Raw genomic sequence first — 17,050 nt, forward strand, 5'->3', positions numbered from 1 at the left:
TGTCACGATTTGAAGACTGTATATTTTGAAATAGATTTTCCCCCAGCGATGGATCTCGACTAAATCGATCAGCCATCCTACTTTGCAAAGAAACCTGATAAGAAAACTGACAAACGTTCTATTGCCACAAAATTGCTATATTTTGAAATGTAGCACAGTATGCGTTACAACGGCTCTATGCCTTACGTCACTGGTGCCAAAGTCCAGGCCCGGGGGCCAAATGTGGCCCGCCACATCATTGTATTCGGCCCGCGAAAGCAAATCAAGCATCTCAAGTGCCATGATGCTTGCTAAAGTGCAAAACAACATTTCAAATTGTCCCATAAATTATTTTGGACTTCAAATTTGAAAATTAGCTATTCATTAATTTGTTGTGCGCTCTATATTTAATATGTGGAGGGGATTAAACATTCGAGTGTCTTCCCCAAATTCATAACAGCCCAAATTCATAACAGAATTTGAAACCCCTGCTGTACGCAATATTACTGCGGCTTAACGTGTAAGGGGGGGGGGCGGGGCTGGCAATCGTAATGAGGTGAAGGAGGAGTCGCAACCGCAGACTCAATGGCATCCAACTGCCACAATATCTTCCAGATGTTGCAGTCTGCAGACGTGGCAGTTCTAACACATACAAAAACAGCTTATATAAGCATAGGCTAGCGATAAAAATGGGAGGCAGGGTGGGGCAGGCAGTCCAGAATGGACAGACGCAAATTGCAGAAGAGACACAATCAGGCACAAAGTGTTTTGTTTGCCTCACTTAGTTTGGAGTTGGACTTTTGGCTCAGGCTCTCCTGCGCGCAAATTGTATTCTGGTGCTTACGTGGGTTTTCTTCTCGGTGTTCAGTCTGCCTCCCACGTTCCAAAATTCTGAATGTTAGGTAATTGAAGACACTAAAAAGCCCATTGGTGCTAACTGGCAGGTGTACAGTTTATGTTGTAAATCAAATCTTGTCTAAAGTCTGCTGGAATAGAGCCACAGCAGCATGACTTTAATGAGGACAGAAAACTAATGAATGATTGGAATGAATCTCTATACCAAGGGTGTCAAACTCATTTTTTTGTCGAGGGCCACATTCTCTATACGGACGAGTGGGGAAAATAAAGAGCCAGCTACCAGAACATCACAAAAAAGACACTTAATACTTCAAGGATTACTGGCTTCTATCAAGAAAAACAGAACACATCTCCACCTGAGTCTCTGAGCTTGTTTTACGTTTAAAACAAGTCTAATACATCCAGGTCATAAAGTTATTGAAATTGTACCCAAAAGGGGACAATTGGACATTCAGCTTCAAACAAATGCATGTGAGGTTTGTTTCACAGGAGCTTGTTTGTCATCTGAATTGGATTGGATTGGATTTGCCTTTATTAGTCTTGCAGTGGAGAAATTTACATTTAACAGCATCAAAGTTATGAAAGTAGATAAACAAAATACATGAGCTTCTGGAAAGGCAGCCACTCTCGCGGCGCCGTCTTGAAGTCAAAAGAACAAAAAAGAAACTACAAATAACATGACAGCACAAAGACACAGAGGCATTCATTCTTAAGCACTTTCTGTACCCTCTTTGTTACACAAAGCAGTTCCACATGAAAGAGGAGAGGATCAAAGTGTCTCTTCACCAGTGGATAAGGGACATCATGATGGAATGTGCACGTCGACTACAAGCTAAATGTTGAAAGCAAACAATATCGATATCAATATCTGTGATTCAAACATCACATTAGAAAAAAAAAATGTGCAAAGCCTTCGTCTTCTGCTCGAGGCAAAAGCATTAAAGTGGTTTGAAAGTTGTACCAAATGTTACAAACACGAACCTTGTTGACATTTATCCGAAATCCAATGGTAAAAATAGTACGGGCAACCCAGTGCGAATTCATTCAGCTGGCCCTGAAGCGGTCGGCGTAAACTCTTTAGAGTCTCTGCTCAGGTAAGGGAACAGACTTATTTTCCTCTTTGAAGCGGTGTGGCTTTGCTCTCATCGTCCTTCTTCTCATTATGCGGCAGGCCGCTGTCCTGCGCCACGTTACCCCTCATGGACTGCACGGCCTGGATTTGCTGAAGCCGTCGTTTTAGTTCCGATTCACAGTCTTGAAGCAGAATTGATGTTCTGTCTTTGTCCCAGCCAAGTACCTGCTGCATAGTTTCGGCCCCTTTGGCCACGACCATCTGAAGACAGAAAGTGTCTGGTTTTAAGCGAGCTCTCAAGTTGGACGTGCCTAAAATAGTACAACTTATAAATTAGCCACCACCCCACGAAAGGATGCATGTTTTGCTAACATGTGTTAAACCTCAACCAGGTTTGACGTGACTGAAGGTCACAATTACTATAAATCAAGACCGTTTTGCACACTGCCCTTTATAATCACCCCCCCACTGCCGATAGAAAAAGTTGATACAAGTTGTGTTTAGTGTACACAACTTTATTGTATTCAAAAACTCCCCTGCATCCGTTTTTAACGACGGACATTTTAAATAAATAATGAAGTGGATTAGGTGCCTTAAAATGGCACAGAATCTGCATTTTTATTTATAAACAATGAGGGGCCTGGCATCAGAAGACAAAGACTGTGTACCTGGAGATCTTCAGTGGACAGCCTCGTCTCTGGGCTTGTTTTGCCTTTCAGGACCATCAAAGTCCTGGAAGTGAATCCACATGCTTGATCCACCTCCATCCCATCAGGAACATCGGCACCTACAGTCATAGCAATACCAAGAGGGTTCTAAGTCTCACTGTGAGGTTCATTAAACTCCATCAGACGATTCGAATGTAACAATAGTTCCACCTAGTGGACATCAGTGGGACTTTACTAAAATGAATACGGCAATCCTTGGTGATAATTAATGACATATCGGATGAAATTTTTGCCTATTGAGACATGAGTTATCTTAACCATGGTTGCCAGACAACTACAAATAAACTAAAAACGAACAGTCATTCACGCTCACAATCACACCTAGGAACAATGTAAAGTGATCAATTGACCTTCTGTGAATGTATTTGGAATGTGGAAGCAAACCGGAATATCAGACGAATACCCACGCATGTGTAGGGAGAACATGCAATCCACACATGCAGACTTCAAGGCTATGGGGTTAACCACTAAACACATGCCACTGGTTTGTGACTTTTACGGGAAAGAGGCTACTTTCAACGCACCGCCCTCACTTAGCCGCCTGGTCGCCTCCGTTGGCTGTCCGTCTTCTTTCTCTACTGCTTTGAGAAACAGTTTGAGCAACTCCTTCGATTGCCTCTCTTCCTCTCGACGGTCCAAAACCCTCTGCAGCGTTTCTTGAAGATTCTCTGTCTTCTTTTCTTGGAAGCCGAGAGCAGACGCCAGCTCAGGGCAGGGGACACCCACTAAGCACTGGAACAACATAGGACTTATTTTACATAAAGTCTTCACTCAGATGACAAATAATTGAGGGCAGTGTTTACATTGGCTTTTAGAAATACTTCAGAGATAAATATCTGCAGTATAGTATCTCACTGATTTGCCACACATGCATACACACAAATATGAAATAGATAGTCAGATAGATAGACAGACAGACAGGACTAGATCTGGCACCTGTAAATCTTCCTCACACATGACGATGATGCTGGCCAGGTCCTGTTTCAGCTGCAGAGCCAGGTCCAACCATGATGCACTACCATGGGCAGCATCCACAACGTCGCTCTCCAGCATCACTGAATCTCTTGCCATCCAGGCTGTGCCACCATCGACTGCAATGTGAGGTGTAAAGAGGTACCCAGAATGTTATTCAAATGAAATATTTTTTTTTAAAAAGAATACATTTCAGGCCGAATCAGATATGCTCACCCCTGCGAACCGGCGACCATGTTTCCTTTTCATGTAGCAGCATGAACTTTGTGTTTAAAGGCAAACACCAAAAGTAGGCCTCGTCTTCAACTATTGTGCCATCGTCTTCTAAGACCACCGTAACTGGGTCATGTGGTGTGAAACCAAGGAACTCACTTCCTGAAATGATCAGAGTATGCTTATGTTACTGGAACAATGATCAATGCAGTTCAATAACACTGCCCTCCGTAGTCGACACACTGTGTTTGTGTTATATGCAAACAAAAAAACAACAACAAAATAAAAATCATCCTCTTTAAAATTCCAGTGTGTTTCCAAAATATTATAATGTGATGTGCAATTGCTAATGTATTTGATTATAAAGCATACTTGTTTATGACACAACAAATATGAAAATAAACAGTAAAAAATGACATCTGAATTGGTTCAGTAAAATTGGCCAGGACACTTTGATTGTGAACGTGAATATATTGCCCATTAGTGTGAATCGCAAAGTGGATCTTTGGATGTCTCCCCCAAAGACAACCTTTGACCTTTTTAATGAAACAAGTGCCACAGAAAATTGTTGGATGACTTTACATTATGCAGTACCTTATGATTTTACCCGTACAAGCATACTTGACATGAAAGGCTTGGTTGGGTGTTTAAAAACATCCATTGACCCCCAAAAAGTGTACAATCGATTGAGAACTCCAGCAAAGCATTCTGCCAACGCCTGATGCTGACGAGCATATAAGGAATGAAACGTGAGGAGGGAGGTACCTCCTTTAGCGTTCACCTCCTGCAAGTTTCGACACGTTAGAAATGTTGCTAGACGAAAAGCCAGCAGCACTTGATCATGTGAGATAAGTTTCACTGGCCACGATAGCACTTGGGTGAGACGACAGCGTTGCAACGCCTTAAAACAGGGACTCATTGCCTTTCTGTTATAAATGGAAAAAAAGATAAATGACGACCACAGCCTCATTCAGATTAGGTTGTTTAAACATTTTATTCGATTTTATATTATCCCCTGCTATTAGTTTACAGACAGTACACCAGTGATTTTTTGATTAAGCTAAACCCCAACAACGAAGTGTTTGAAATATGGATAATCTCACCTTTTACCTTCAGTTCCTCGAGCGATGGAACAACCAAGCCATAGGACTTCTGGCGTGTAAAGTTGCACACCTTACACGGCTTTCGATCCGCCATTATGTGCAGAAACGTCAAACTATTATGATTAATAGGGCAGCAGAAGCCAGCTCGAGGAGTTGGCAGTTTCGAATAAGAGAACGGCGTTGACGCTAAGGATTGTGGGATTTGCAGTCCTTTTTTGCATACACTTATCTTGGAACACTTTTTCAATTTTATGTTGTTTTAAACATAGAGAACGCATATTGTTTTTGGTTGCTAGTTTGTTTTTAATCTGGTCAATTCAAATGCAATGTACATATTCTATTTTGGTCCGCGAGAAAGGCACTTTGAGTTCAGGCAGAAGCAATCAAAAATCGAGCATCCACCATACTGACAGGAAGATGGCATCTACCGATTCACCCACAAAGGTCAAAAGCTGTGCATTAATGTCACTTGCCTGTTGATATCCGTATGCACGAGTGTACCCCACTGCGGTGTAGACGTTGTTCTTTCAATAGCAATGACTTTGATTTAATCTGTCTGTTTACATGCTGAGATCGTTAGCATAACAGCTAGTTAGCAATATCTTGAAAGGGTTTTGAAAGTTGCCACAAAAAGACAATTGAACTACTGTCCACCATAAATGTTTGTGGAAACTCTTAAATCTCCTCACTCCAAGGTTGCGTGTTATTTTCATACGGCGCAAACACGTGACTGTGTTGATGTACAGGTAACCAGTTGACCTGGTTAGAACGTCAAGGTTCACGAACGTTATGGTTGTTTAATAAGTAAAAGTATTAATAGTAATAGTAATAGTAATAATAATTATTATTCTTGATAAGTGTGGAGTTTGCACGTTCACCCCGGGCTTGTGAGGGTTTTCTCAAAAATATGCACGTCAGGCTGATTGAACACTCAAAAATTGTCCCTAGGAATGGTACTTTGTCTGGGATAGGCTGCAGCACCCCAGCGACCTGAATCAGGAATAAGCACTGTGTAAAATTGACGGATTAATTATTTTTAAAGCACTTCTCATGTTCACAAAATTTCAAATTGTCACAAAACACAAAAACAAAAAATCAGAAAGCAATACGTACAAATCAAAAGTCAAAGTCAGCTTTATTGTCAAATATGCTAATATGCATGACATACAGCACAGATGAAATTACTGTCCTCTCGGACCCAGCATGCAAGGCACTTATAATGACTTTAAAGGACAACCGACCTCTCCGGACAAGTTGTGTCCATAATTTGTAAAATGGCTTCAAATGACTTCTACTGAGCGTATTTTATAAAGATTCCACCGCATATAGCTATATTTTACGTTTTAAGACTCGCGCTGAATATTCCGGAAGTCTTGTTTTTGAGTTGGTGACGAGTCCTCACCCTACATCACTGAAGGAACACCCTTGACCGAAAAAAGGACACATTTCACAGCAGCAAATGTCGGTTGTCCTTTAACAAACATAATCAACATGAAAACGCCAATTTGCCTGCAGAGGGGAGCCGCTGCGTGTTCACGCGCCGCCATCTTGGGAAAAACAAAAAAACAAAAATAAGAAATAATATGACAACACAAAGACACAGAGAGTAATTAATTCTTCAGGACTTGCTGTACCGTCTTTGTGATGACATGAAGCAGTTCTAGATGAAAGAGGAGAGGATCAAAGCATCTATTTCAGCAGTGGATCAGGGACGTCATGGTGGAATTTGCACTTCAACTACAAGTTAAATGTTGAAAGCAAACACAAAGTTGCAGCATCCATTGACGAAAAGACATTGTCTCACATTTCCTGCCAAATGTGATAAAATACCCGTGCTTTATGCCACATGTAGCTTGTTGAAAGTTGCTCTTAATTGTGCTTTATTTTAATAATGTATATTTTGTCAATTTGTCGAACATGCACACGGTTAATATTGTAGATTGGAAAATAATGTACTTTCTACAAATATTGATTACCTGTTAATGCCATTTTACCACATGGGAGGAATATTCAAATTCAAAAACTTTCATGTTATTCACTAAGAACAGTGGTTACGAAGGCCAGGTAACCATTCAACCATTCAGTACATGTGTCGTCCACCCGGTGGCACTCTAACCCTGCTTCTTGTTGACACTTTAGGCTGGCCTTCCTCCTCGAGACGATGCACCGGCTCCCCCCAGAGAAGCACTGGTAAGGAGTCAACTTTTCCGGAATTAAAAACAACTTCACTGATAATACAACAAGGACTAGAACCCGTAGCTGAAATTCACTCTGCTGTCTTGAACGTGAGCACGTATTCATAGGAGCACATTAGATGTTTATTTCAATCTCCTGTAATCAAGAAAACACGTTGCGATGAATACATTTTAATAAATAATGGGAAGTTATACTGTTAATTATGCGGCTTGTCGTGATTCTCAATCATGTATCTTGAAATCTCGAGTGTGTGCCGCGTTTTAAATAGTAAACAGGGCTGAAATGTTTTTGACTGGAGCTTGGCAAGAGTGACAATAAGTCACCTTTTGGGCATGATAAAATATATTTTTTTGCATATTTTTATCAGCGATCTTTAGGGGTTCGCTGCCAAGCTCTCATTTGATGTTCTTAAATCACACATTTCCTAATGTTTGGATGGTTAAACAACTGCATCATGGTGAATCCTGTCATTAATACCAACAATGTATTTTTTTAAAACAGTTCCTAGGCATCTAAATAAAATCTAAAACCTTCCTGGTTAAACCTTTATTATTTGTTTGTGGTTCCCTTTTTTTATGAAATCCACTGTCTTCATTGTGCCTCCTCGTCCTTTCAATGAAATGAATTTAACTAATATATTTCTCAATCAGAATTTTCCCCTGGAAAAAAATATTGCATTGCCCACGTTGCCCACAACTGAGCAATAGAAACATTGATTCATTTAATGGAAGTGAGGAATTCAAGTTTGGCAACATTTTTAGACATGCGAGCTGTTTTGAAACGGTGATGTGTCAAGTGTTACACAGAAGCAAATTCCGATGTGATGGCCGTCCTCAAAAATCAAAAATAGAGGGAACACATCACATAGAGCACACTGGACATTAAATGTCCTGGTTCTGCGTGTGAGCTATTGTTTAACCAACATGTCTCAATGTCAGTCACCATCATTCAACATTCCCTGCCCCCCTCCCAACCCCCACATCATGCCTTCATGCCAAGCCTAATTTAATCCAGGGGTTATTGATTGTGGGAGCATTCTCTCAGGCTTTCTTTCAATTTACTTCAATTTCATCATCCCACTGCGCTTCAAGTCGGCCTTCTCAGAAAGGAAAGAAATTCTTGTTAAGCGGAATTCTGAATCGAGACTGCTTGACAAGCAGCAACAATGTGTATACACACACACAGCAATGCCCTCACTTGCGGTCCCTTTTCTCCTTTCTCTTTTTGATGAGCTGCTCTTTCCCAGTTAAGTGGATTATTACAGTAGGGATAATTCTTGTCACATGGCATTATTTGGATGAGGTGAATAATTGAAATTTGTGTCTGAAAGGATTTTATCTGGTTGAGAGGAAAGAGAGTGCTGGCAGGGTTGGGAGGCCATTGAGCGAGTGAGCGAGAGAGTGAGACAGAGGGCAATCGGAGAGAGAGGTCGCGCGCACACATTTGTATCATGTTTATGTGCACACACTGCAAATTGTGGGATTTCCTTTGGCGTAACCTGGGTCCGGTTCAGTGTTAGCATTGTCACATCACAGAGTCTGCCACTAGCCAGGCGAGAGAGAAAAGGGGGAGAGAAAGAGGGTGAGGCAAAGAGAGAGATAGCATGAGAGAGAGAAAGAGACAGGCGGTGGGTGGGGGGAGGGATGAGGGAGGGGAGAGAGAGAGTGATAAAGAAAGAGAGAAAGAGAGAGAGGGGGCTGGGGTAGGAGTGAAAGAGAGAGAGGGAGATGGTGAGGAGAGAGAGAACAATGGGGAGATAGAAAGATGGGAGAGAGAGAGAGAGAAGAGAGAGAGAGGTAGGATGGAGAAAAAGAGAGAAATGGAGAAATAGAGGAAGAGAGAGGGAGAGAGAGATAGGGAGGGGGGATAGAGAGAGCGAAAGATCGCGAGAGAGCAAGAGATAGATAGATAGAGGGAGTGAGGTAGGGGGAGAGAAAGAGAGAGAGTGTGAGACAGAGACTGGGAGAGAGAGAGAAAGATGGGAGAGGGAGAGAGAGAAGAGAGAGAGGAAGGATGGAGAAAAATAGAGAAAAATAGAGGGAGAGCGATATGGTGGGGAAAGAGGGAGAGCTAGAGAGAGGGAGGGAGGGTGGTAGAGAGAGAGAGAGTGAGAGAGCAAGAGAGAGTTAGATAGACAGAAGGAGAGAGGGGGTGTGGTAGGGAGAGAGAAAGAGAGCGAGACAGAGACTGGGACCACCATACTCGACTGGTATCCCAGTCATACTTGACTGGGATCCCAGTCACAGCCCCTTTCCTTTTGTCTCCGGCACTTACAGTAAAGTCTCGTTATATCGATATTCAAGGGAGTCTGAAAAAATATCGAGCAATGCATGTAGACGATCTTCGATATATCCGATATCGTATAACGACTTTACTGTCTCCAGCAATGAACTGGGGACGTCACGAACTGGGGGCGGGACTTTCTGAAAATGCCCAATTCGCAGCTCAATTTTTTTGCCGATTTTGGACACTTTAAGTCATTTTTATTGGTGTTTTGCATTTGAATAAATGAAGATGCTATAAAACGTTTTTCTGATGTGAGTTAAGAAACAAAAAAGTGACGTCGGTTGTCCTTTAAGTCATTGTTCTCCTTGACAGGCCAATAAATACAGTAATCAAAATGATGTACAAGGATGTAGGTAATGGCCAGTGACAGGAATAAACAATTAGTAGAGAGTAGGGACATCATAGCTGTGTTGTCTGGACATTAGGGATATATAAATGGGGCCGATCATATTTTAGTTCGCTGACGAAGCCTCTTTAGAGGCGAAGGAAACCTGTACAGATGACCCCTATCTGTACAAGGATGTAGGTAATGGCCAGTGACATAATTAGTAGCATTTTTTGGGAAATCATATTTGCAAGTTTTGAAAGGTGGCCCCTATCTTGTTATTTGCAGTTTTATTTTGATTGTATTTTCAATCTAAACTTTGTGTGTGTGTGTGTGTGTGTGTGTGTGTGTGTGTGTGTGTGTGTGTGTGTGTGTGTGTGTGTGTGTGTGTGTGTGTGTGTGTGCGTGTGCGTGCGTGTGTGTGTGTGTGTGTGTGTGTGTGTGTGTGTGTGTTTGGAACAAAGAATTGTCGAAACATCCCCGCTCTCAATGTAACTTCAAAAGCTCCTCTTCCCCAGGATATTTAGCGACTCTGATGAAAAATTCAGCGAGCGTTAAATAACCTGCTTTGAAGTGATCCGCCGCAGCTCAGCAGTCTCCAAATTTCTGTCGCCCTTCCGCAGCCGCCGTAATACTTAGAGAGGTTGTGTGTTAAGCGCAGGAGGTTGCGGGGTGGGGGCACCTGGCTGTTTGGCAGAAGATGTGTGCACCGCCAGTAATCAGTAGTGCCGCAACCATGAAGGCACCGCTGCTGCTGCTACTGTCTCCTTTTGACTCTGTCTGAAGCCTTTATTCATCACAATAGTTTACGGCCGCCGCCAGCCTTGCAGGCAGGCAGATGTTCTTCAGGTCTCACCCCTGCAAACAGATTTTTTTCCCCTTTCTTTTGTTTTTTTTTTTAATAAGTGTTAACACAGTTCTTTTGACCACAGCCCCATCTGCTGGATCGGATAGTGCCTTGTCCCACAAAATGGAATGCAATAGTATCATTGCCTTTGCGTTAGAAACACACCTCTAATTAGGGCAAAGGTGTCCAAACATTTTGCAAAGGGGGCCAGATTTGGTGTGTTAAAAACGTAGTGCAGTGGGGCCAACTTTGGCGGACTTTTTTTTTTTTTTTTTTTTTTTTTTTTTTCAAACATATAACAGCTTCTTCTTCTTCTTTTCCTTTCGGCTTTTCCCTTCAAGGGTTCGCCACAGCAAATCAGTGTCCTCCATCTTGAGAGGTTTGATCCGCATGTTTGTTTTGGCCAAGCTTTTACGTCGGATGACCTTCCTGACACAACCCTCTGTATTTATCCCGGCTTGGGACCGGCACAAGAAGACATATGTCCTTTTGTGGCTACAGAACAAGCAACTCGCTCGGTAAAATGCTCCCAAACACAAAATGGTAATCGGCACAGCAACATTCAAAAAAGCAAAAACTATACTCACCATTTGATGACAATGCTCTGATCTTACCGTGAAATGGGCATCTCTTTCCTTACATTACATCACAAACAGAACTTCAGTCCTTTAAGATGCTTTATCTTCCCGTCACTGTATTTGAGAATGTGAAATGCACATACGGTAGTGGGGACTATTTTGTCCACTAGGTGGCAACAAAACCTTACATGGCACAAGTGTAAGTTCAACCTATTACGTTATTCAAAACAATCATTTCTACATTTTCTGATTACAAATTCTTTCTCTCAGATGATTTTAGTTGACATGCCAATATAATGTACTCAAGGCCTTCAGAAGTAATTCTGCTGTCTTTGATTTGCCCCAAATAAAATATAGACTTTTGGCTTTTCCTGTATTTTTTTTTTCACAGAAACTTGTGTTGTACCTGCTCCTACCATGTTTCACGGTCTTTTGGAAATAGGAAGTGTTAAATTTGCCATACAAATTGGGCTCGGTCAAAAATGTATTACGTCATTCACTAATATGATATAAATGGGTCTGTAGCGTAACGTCCAGAGGTTTTTTTTCTGGGGTCTAAACTTCTGCAAAATTCATAAAAAGTGTTGCACGCTCATTAGAGCTGCAAAATAAAATGTTTAGTTTTTAATATACTATCTGGTGAGGGCTTGATTTCTTTAAAATGACTTTGACGTGTCAGATATTTTACTTTCTGTAATTTATTTTATTGATATAATTCAACGTAATTATTTTATTTATTATTATTTTTTATGAACAGATAGTGGGATATTTTTATAAACCTAACAGATAGTGGGATATTTCACATTTACTTTGGCGCTTACTTTACTCATATTTGAACAAAATCCTCAAACCAAGTACTTTAAACTCTGCACGGATCATCTCAAGATTTTTTAACAAAGGTGTCAGCACTCGGCAAGGGCCCCTATATAGCTTTCCTTAGCCCTGATGGTTTTCTTTTCGTAATTTTCATGTTTTGTCAAAAGAATAGTTGCTCAAAAAATGTCGTCTGTGATCATTCATATTTCACATTCATCACTTTTTAATATTCATTCTTTCAAATTTTAGGGCTTGCAAGTTGCAGGATTTTCCAAATTAATTATTTGGGAGTCACTGATGATTCTGCGATGTTAACTCAATTCTGTCAGGAAACTAGGCTACCATTTAGCCAGTCAAGGGAACCTTCAGAGATCTTTCCTTTTTCCTCTTTGCTCATTACTTTAATTGTAATTGTAATCCTTTATTGGAGTTGCCCGCCGTAAAGGAGAGTTATGGTCCGAGCGGGGGCAAGAGGCTCGCAGATATTTCATGATTATTGAAGAAGATGGTCACTCGGTGGCAGGCACTAGTTTGGCCTCGGTATAATTACTGGGTGTGGAAATGAGAAAGGGAGAAACCGCATGATATCCGACGCACGCCAGTTAAATAAACGGCACTACCCGTGACCTCACATTGAGTCTATTCTGACATATTAGCAAAGACATCTGGATGAGTGCCGGATGACCCCCCCCCCCCCCCCTGTCTGTCTTTGAAAAGTCAGTGAGTTGTTTTTGCAGCACAACAGTCTTGGCGGTGCATTGTGCGCTGCTTGTTTCAGTGCTTAATGATACAGGAAGGGCCCTCCGTTTTATTATTGCTGTGTTGCGCTAACCCCTCGTCGCCCCGCCCCAAGCAACCCCGCTGCCAGCATCCTTCGAGGACTCGGAATGAATTCTCACTGTCATGTCCAAGGACGAGTGGCACAGGGTCAGCTAATTGCTTTTATGATTATGATTTCACGTCAGATTTATCGTGCATGCTCCAAGCACATCTTGCTGCCGACATTGCTGCCTCGAATCAGGGGGTGAAGAGTTTACAGCTTCTGGGTGGGGCGTTTTGTTTAAGCGCAGGTCGCAATTTAGGACTCATTAAAGTCCAATACAGGAAGTGAATCACAAGTGTTTGCTTTTTTTCTTTTCTTTTTCACATTAGACCAGGATGTTCAAAGTCCGTCATAAAATCAATAACATCCCCGCTTGTAGAATGTTACATGTTACCTGCGTATGCTAAGGGTTGCCATCTAGAGGCTCAATTAGGAACAGCAAATTAGTAAATGCGTCATTGTGGTTGCCTTTTACTGAACATCTTCATCTTTATTAAGTTCATAGATTTGCTTGTTCTGTAGCCACAAGGGGACATAAGCCAGTGTCTTCTTGTGCCGGTCCCAAGCCCGGATAAATACAGAGGGTTGTGTCACGAAGGGCATCTGACATAAAAGCTTGGCTAAAACAAACATGCGAAACAAACCTCTGAAGATGAAGGACACTGAGTCGTTGTGGCGACCCCTTGAAGGGAAAAGCCAAAAGGGAAAGAAGTAGATATAAGGTGCATCAGGTTATAAGGCACACTATCAGCTTTTAAGAAAATTGAATGCTTTTGGTGGTAGCCTTTAATATGGGAAATACGGTACTCTATCTATTAATTGAAGCCATGATTCTTTTGTATGAATGGCAAGAGGTGGATAAACAGGGTTATTGTAGCTTCTGCCATTTCATGGTAGAGTAACAAATAGCTGAAATAAAAGAAACAAAAAAATTAACGAATGTGAAACACAGAATTGCTCGCTGAAATGTATTGACATTAATTGCTGTTATATGTAAGGAATGTGAATCATGGTTGACCCTCCCCCAACATTTTTAACTCATTCACTCCCATTCATGAATTTATTTGGAAATCAATAATATGACGGAGAGCACCATTCCCGAATTTGTTCGGTTTGTTTTTTTCATGCTTGGGTACCGATAAAGCGCTGGCCATGGCCTCCAAAACTGTTTTTTCTTTTCTACGAGGGTACACATGTTAGTGCTTTGTTCCAGCTTCAGCTGTTGTTAAAGCGCTCTATAAACTAATAGGTATGTATTGCATTGTATTTTGGACAGCTGCCCTAATTTCAAAATATAACTCCAGACCCATATAATTTAGAAATTAACTCATTTTTGTCTATTGAAAGTAGAGAGTCTAAGGTTTCTAACACTGTATTGATTGTTCATGTAGTCCCAAAACTCAATATTCTGTGGGTCCTGGAATTCAAGTGACTGGAGTGGACACATTTTTGCATGTCTGGCACTGAATGCGTTAACACACAAAATTTGCCCCCCCTTTGCAATAAGTTTAGACAGGCCTGCGTTAGACAATGCACTTTACTTATAAAGCACTGAAAGAGGAATTTCTTTAGATGTGACATGAGCTAAGTTTGAAAGCAGCCGGGGAGGAATGACACATACTGTTTTTTCTTCTTCTAAGAACTTTTTTATAAGAACTTTTTTATAAGTCATAAATCTTTTTTTTTGTCTCTGTTTGCAGATGAAATCATTTTGCTTATTCCCCTAATAGTGTGCCAAAATCACCATTTAACTGCTTTTTGATGTTGGCAACCCTCCAACCCCCCTTTTTTCTCTCGGTTGCACCCACATCATTCAAAAGGATGAGACCAGATGATTCCAGCCCAGTTTATCAATTTGATCTATTTTGTGGTTTTTGCTTGTGCAGATCTCGATTTGGATCTGCTTTGCCTTTTATCTAGCCTTTTTTATGACAGAATTAAGGATTTTAATTCACTGAAAATTTCCCTCTACTGAAGCTATTGTCGCTTTAATTTCATGTATTTATTTTTATTATTTGTTATTTCTGACCCGGCTGTGACCCTGCATGCTGGGCTGCGTTGTGACGACTTACAGATGTATCTCTCAGGGAAATGTTTTTGTCAAAGCTAGTTTTACAGCAAATTATGTTTGGCAACCATGTGTTAAGTCAGCAATGAAGCCAAATTCAATTCAGTTTTAATGTTTGCAACGGAATGTGTTTTGTCGTGTTTTGTCTCGGCGAAATGAGGAACGTAAACAGTCGAGTAACAATGTTGTAATTTCTCATTCTCACACAATTTAGTGAACTGTCATGCTGTGTTTATTTGAGAAACGATAGAAGCTTGAGACGGGTTTAATTGCACCCGAAGCCTTTTTTTTTGCTACAGTACTGCGGAGGGGGAAAAGTGGCCTCGCCAAGCCCGCCTTCTTCCCCTGCTTCTGCTTTGTAATTACTTTCGCTTGATTTATCATCTTTTCTTTGTGTTTACGGTCGCAAATGGCTCGAGTGAACGACTTGGTCGGAGAGTGTCTTGTCTCCTTGCAGCGAGGTTGGAAATCTCCTGACGAATCGGAGACGTCCCTCTGCTGTCAAGACCGCTCACATCGCTCTCAGCCTCCAATGTCACTTTCAAGGCATAATTACACAAGTTGTGTTGATTAGTATGGGGAGCAATTACGCTTGCTTTCCGCCGCAAAATGAGAGCGTGATGGCTGTTGATTGACAGCGAGAGTCTTCACCCAAATAGGTAAATGACTCTTGTAATTCAAGTACTGAGTCCCTTTTTTATTTGTTAATGCATTTCTCACTTTTTTTGCGAAGCCTTTTGAATTCGAGTTAGCATCAGTTCAACGTCAGTTTTCTGGTTTGGCTTGCGTCATTACAGGAATTTGCCATGTCGAGTCGAAAACTGTCATGAAGACTACATTAAATCAAGTGAAGGCCCGAGGGCCAAATCCGGCCCGCAACATCATTTGATTCGGCCCGTGTCAGCAAATCAAGCATGTCAAGTGCCATGATGCTTGCTAAAGTCCGAACCAAAATTTCAAATTGTCATATGTAAACCACAAATAACAGTCATTATTCTTGACTTCAGATTTGAAAACTAGTTATTCATCAATTTGTTGTGCGTTCTGTATGTAATATGTGGGGAAGATGAAACATTCTAAATTCATAACAGTCCTCGAGAAGAGACCGTATCTAAAATGCGGCCCATGGCAAAAAATAAATTGGACACCCCTGCATGGTTGGTAACCTTGAGTTTGTTCGTGGCTATCGCAAGGCCTGTAATAAATATTAGCAATTCCAATGGCCGTCTCGCCTGACTAAATAGCAGCTACTCCTCGAAAAGTGACTAATTGTCTAACAAACTACAATTTTGGCATGTCGCTGCCTCACCAAAATAAGAAGAGCATTTCATTGACTGCAGAATGGACCGATTAGCCGTTAATCGCTAACTAAGCTAGCATCAAATGCAATCCTGAGACACTGGTTTCATTGCTTTGGTTCAACAGGGCCGTTTTCACTCAGCCGAAACAATTTCATCTTCATATTGTTATTATTTTTTAATATAATATTCTGTAGCCACAAGGGGACACAATCCAGTGTCTTATTGTGCTAGTGCCAAGCCCGGAAAAATACAGAGGGTTGTGTCAGGAAGGGCATCTGACGTAAAAGCTTGGCCTAAACAAACACGCTAATCAAACCTCTGAAGATGGATGACACGGATTCACTGTGGCGACCCCTGAAGGGAAAAGCCGAAAGGAAAAGAAAATACAATATCGATAATATTGTTTTTGGTTTGCACAATGGACTCCTGAGTTTGGATTTAACGTAGTGTGTCACAGTCCAAGTACCAGTTCAGTGTCAAGACTTGGCACTGATTACATTTTTTAAATGAGAGAAAACGAGATCATATATGTGTGTTTGTTTCAGCTGAGTGTGGTTGACAGCATTTGGGCATCTCTACTAATCTAACTTTTGTGGAATGCATTGTGATTTGCGCAGTCTCTTCCAATGTGTTTTAGGCTCTCCTACTTTTGAAATCAAAGGATAATTATTTGTAATTGACGCTTTGGGTCACATTTTTTTTTCTCCCCCCTTCATTTCATCCACCTTCACAAAAAGTTATTATCTGCTCTAATTCGTAGGCGAGCACCCCGTGCGCTGCCGGATATTTTCCTGAGATTCTAGCTTTCCCTCGGTGCATTTTGTAAACTGCAATTCTTGAAAGGCTGCCCAAGTCTAATGACGTAATTCAGCCCCTTTTGGGCTC

General features: G+C 41.3%; 2 protein-coding genes across 2 annotated transcripts in view; one reads left to right on the forward strand and one right to left on the reverse strand.

The window, feature by feature from the left end:
* Positions 1 to 1,321: 1,321 nt before the first annotated feature.
* On the reverse strand, positions 1,322 to 5,095 carry dffa (DNA fragmentation factor subunit alpha). Its single transcript, XM_089010377.1, has 6 exons — positions 4,926 to 5,095; positions 3,826 to 3,984; positions 3,574 to 3,728; positions 3,162 to 3,369; positions 2,578 to 2,696; positions 1,322 to 2,170 (listed from the first exon to the last, which is right to left on the reverse strand). Exons 1-6 carry the CDS (start codon positions 5,017 to 5,019, stop codon positions 1,946 to 1,948), a joined length of 960 nt encoding a protein of 319 aa, XP_088866503.1. The 5' UTR covers positions 5,020 to 5,095; the 3' UTR covers positions 1,322 to 1,945.
* Positions 5,096 to 5,288: 193 nt separating this feature from the next.
* The window catches only part of pex14 (peroxisomal biogenesis factor 14), a 52,327-nt gene continuing 40,565 nt past the window's right edge, over positions 5,289 to 17,050 (forward strand). The window contains exons 1-2 of the mRNA XM_089010365.1: positions 5,289 to 5,369; positions 7,065 to 7,115. Of these exons, the coding sequence (XP_088866491.1) occupies positions 5,343 to 5,369; positions 7,065 to 7,115 (78 nt within the window). The 5' untranslated portion in view covers positions 5,289 to 5,342. The remainder of the gene's footprint in view (positions 5,370 to 7,064; positions 7,116 to 17,050) is intronic.

This window comes from Hippocampus bargibanti, linkage group LG01 (genome assembly GCF_051943395.1).
Source record: "Hippocampus bargibanti isolate YZ-2025 linkage group LG01, ASM5194339v1, whole genome shotgun sequence".
Classification (NCBI taxonomy): domain Eukaryota; kingdom Metazoa; phylum Chordata; class Actinopteri; order Syngnathiformes; family Syngnathidae; genus Hippocampus; species Hippocampus bargibanti.

Coding starts and splice junctions, on each gene's coding strand:
- dffa (XM_089010377.1), bottom strand. CDS start 5,019: ATGGCGGATCGAAAGCCGTGTAAGGTGTGCAACTTTACACGCCAGAAG. Junction 3,729..3,825: donor ATGGTCGCCGGTTCGCAGGG/GTGAGCATATCT, acceptor CTCACATTGCAG/TCGATGGTGGCACAGCCTGG. Junction 3,370..3,573: donor TGTGTGAGGAAGATTTACAG/GTGCCAGATCTA, acceptor ATGTTGTTCCAG/TGCTTAGTGGGTGTCCCCTG.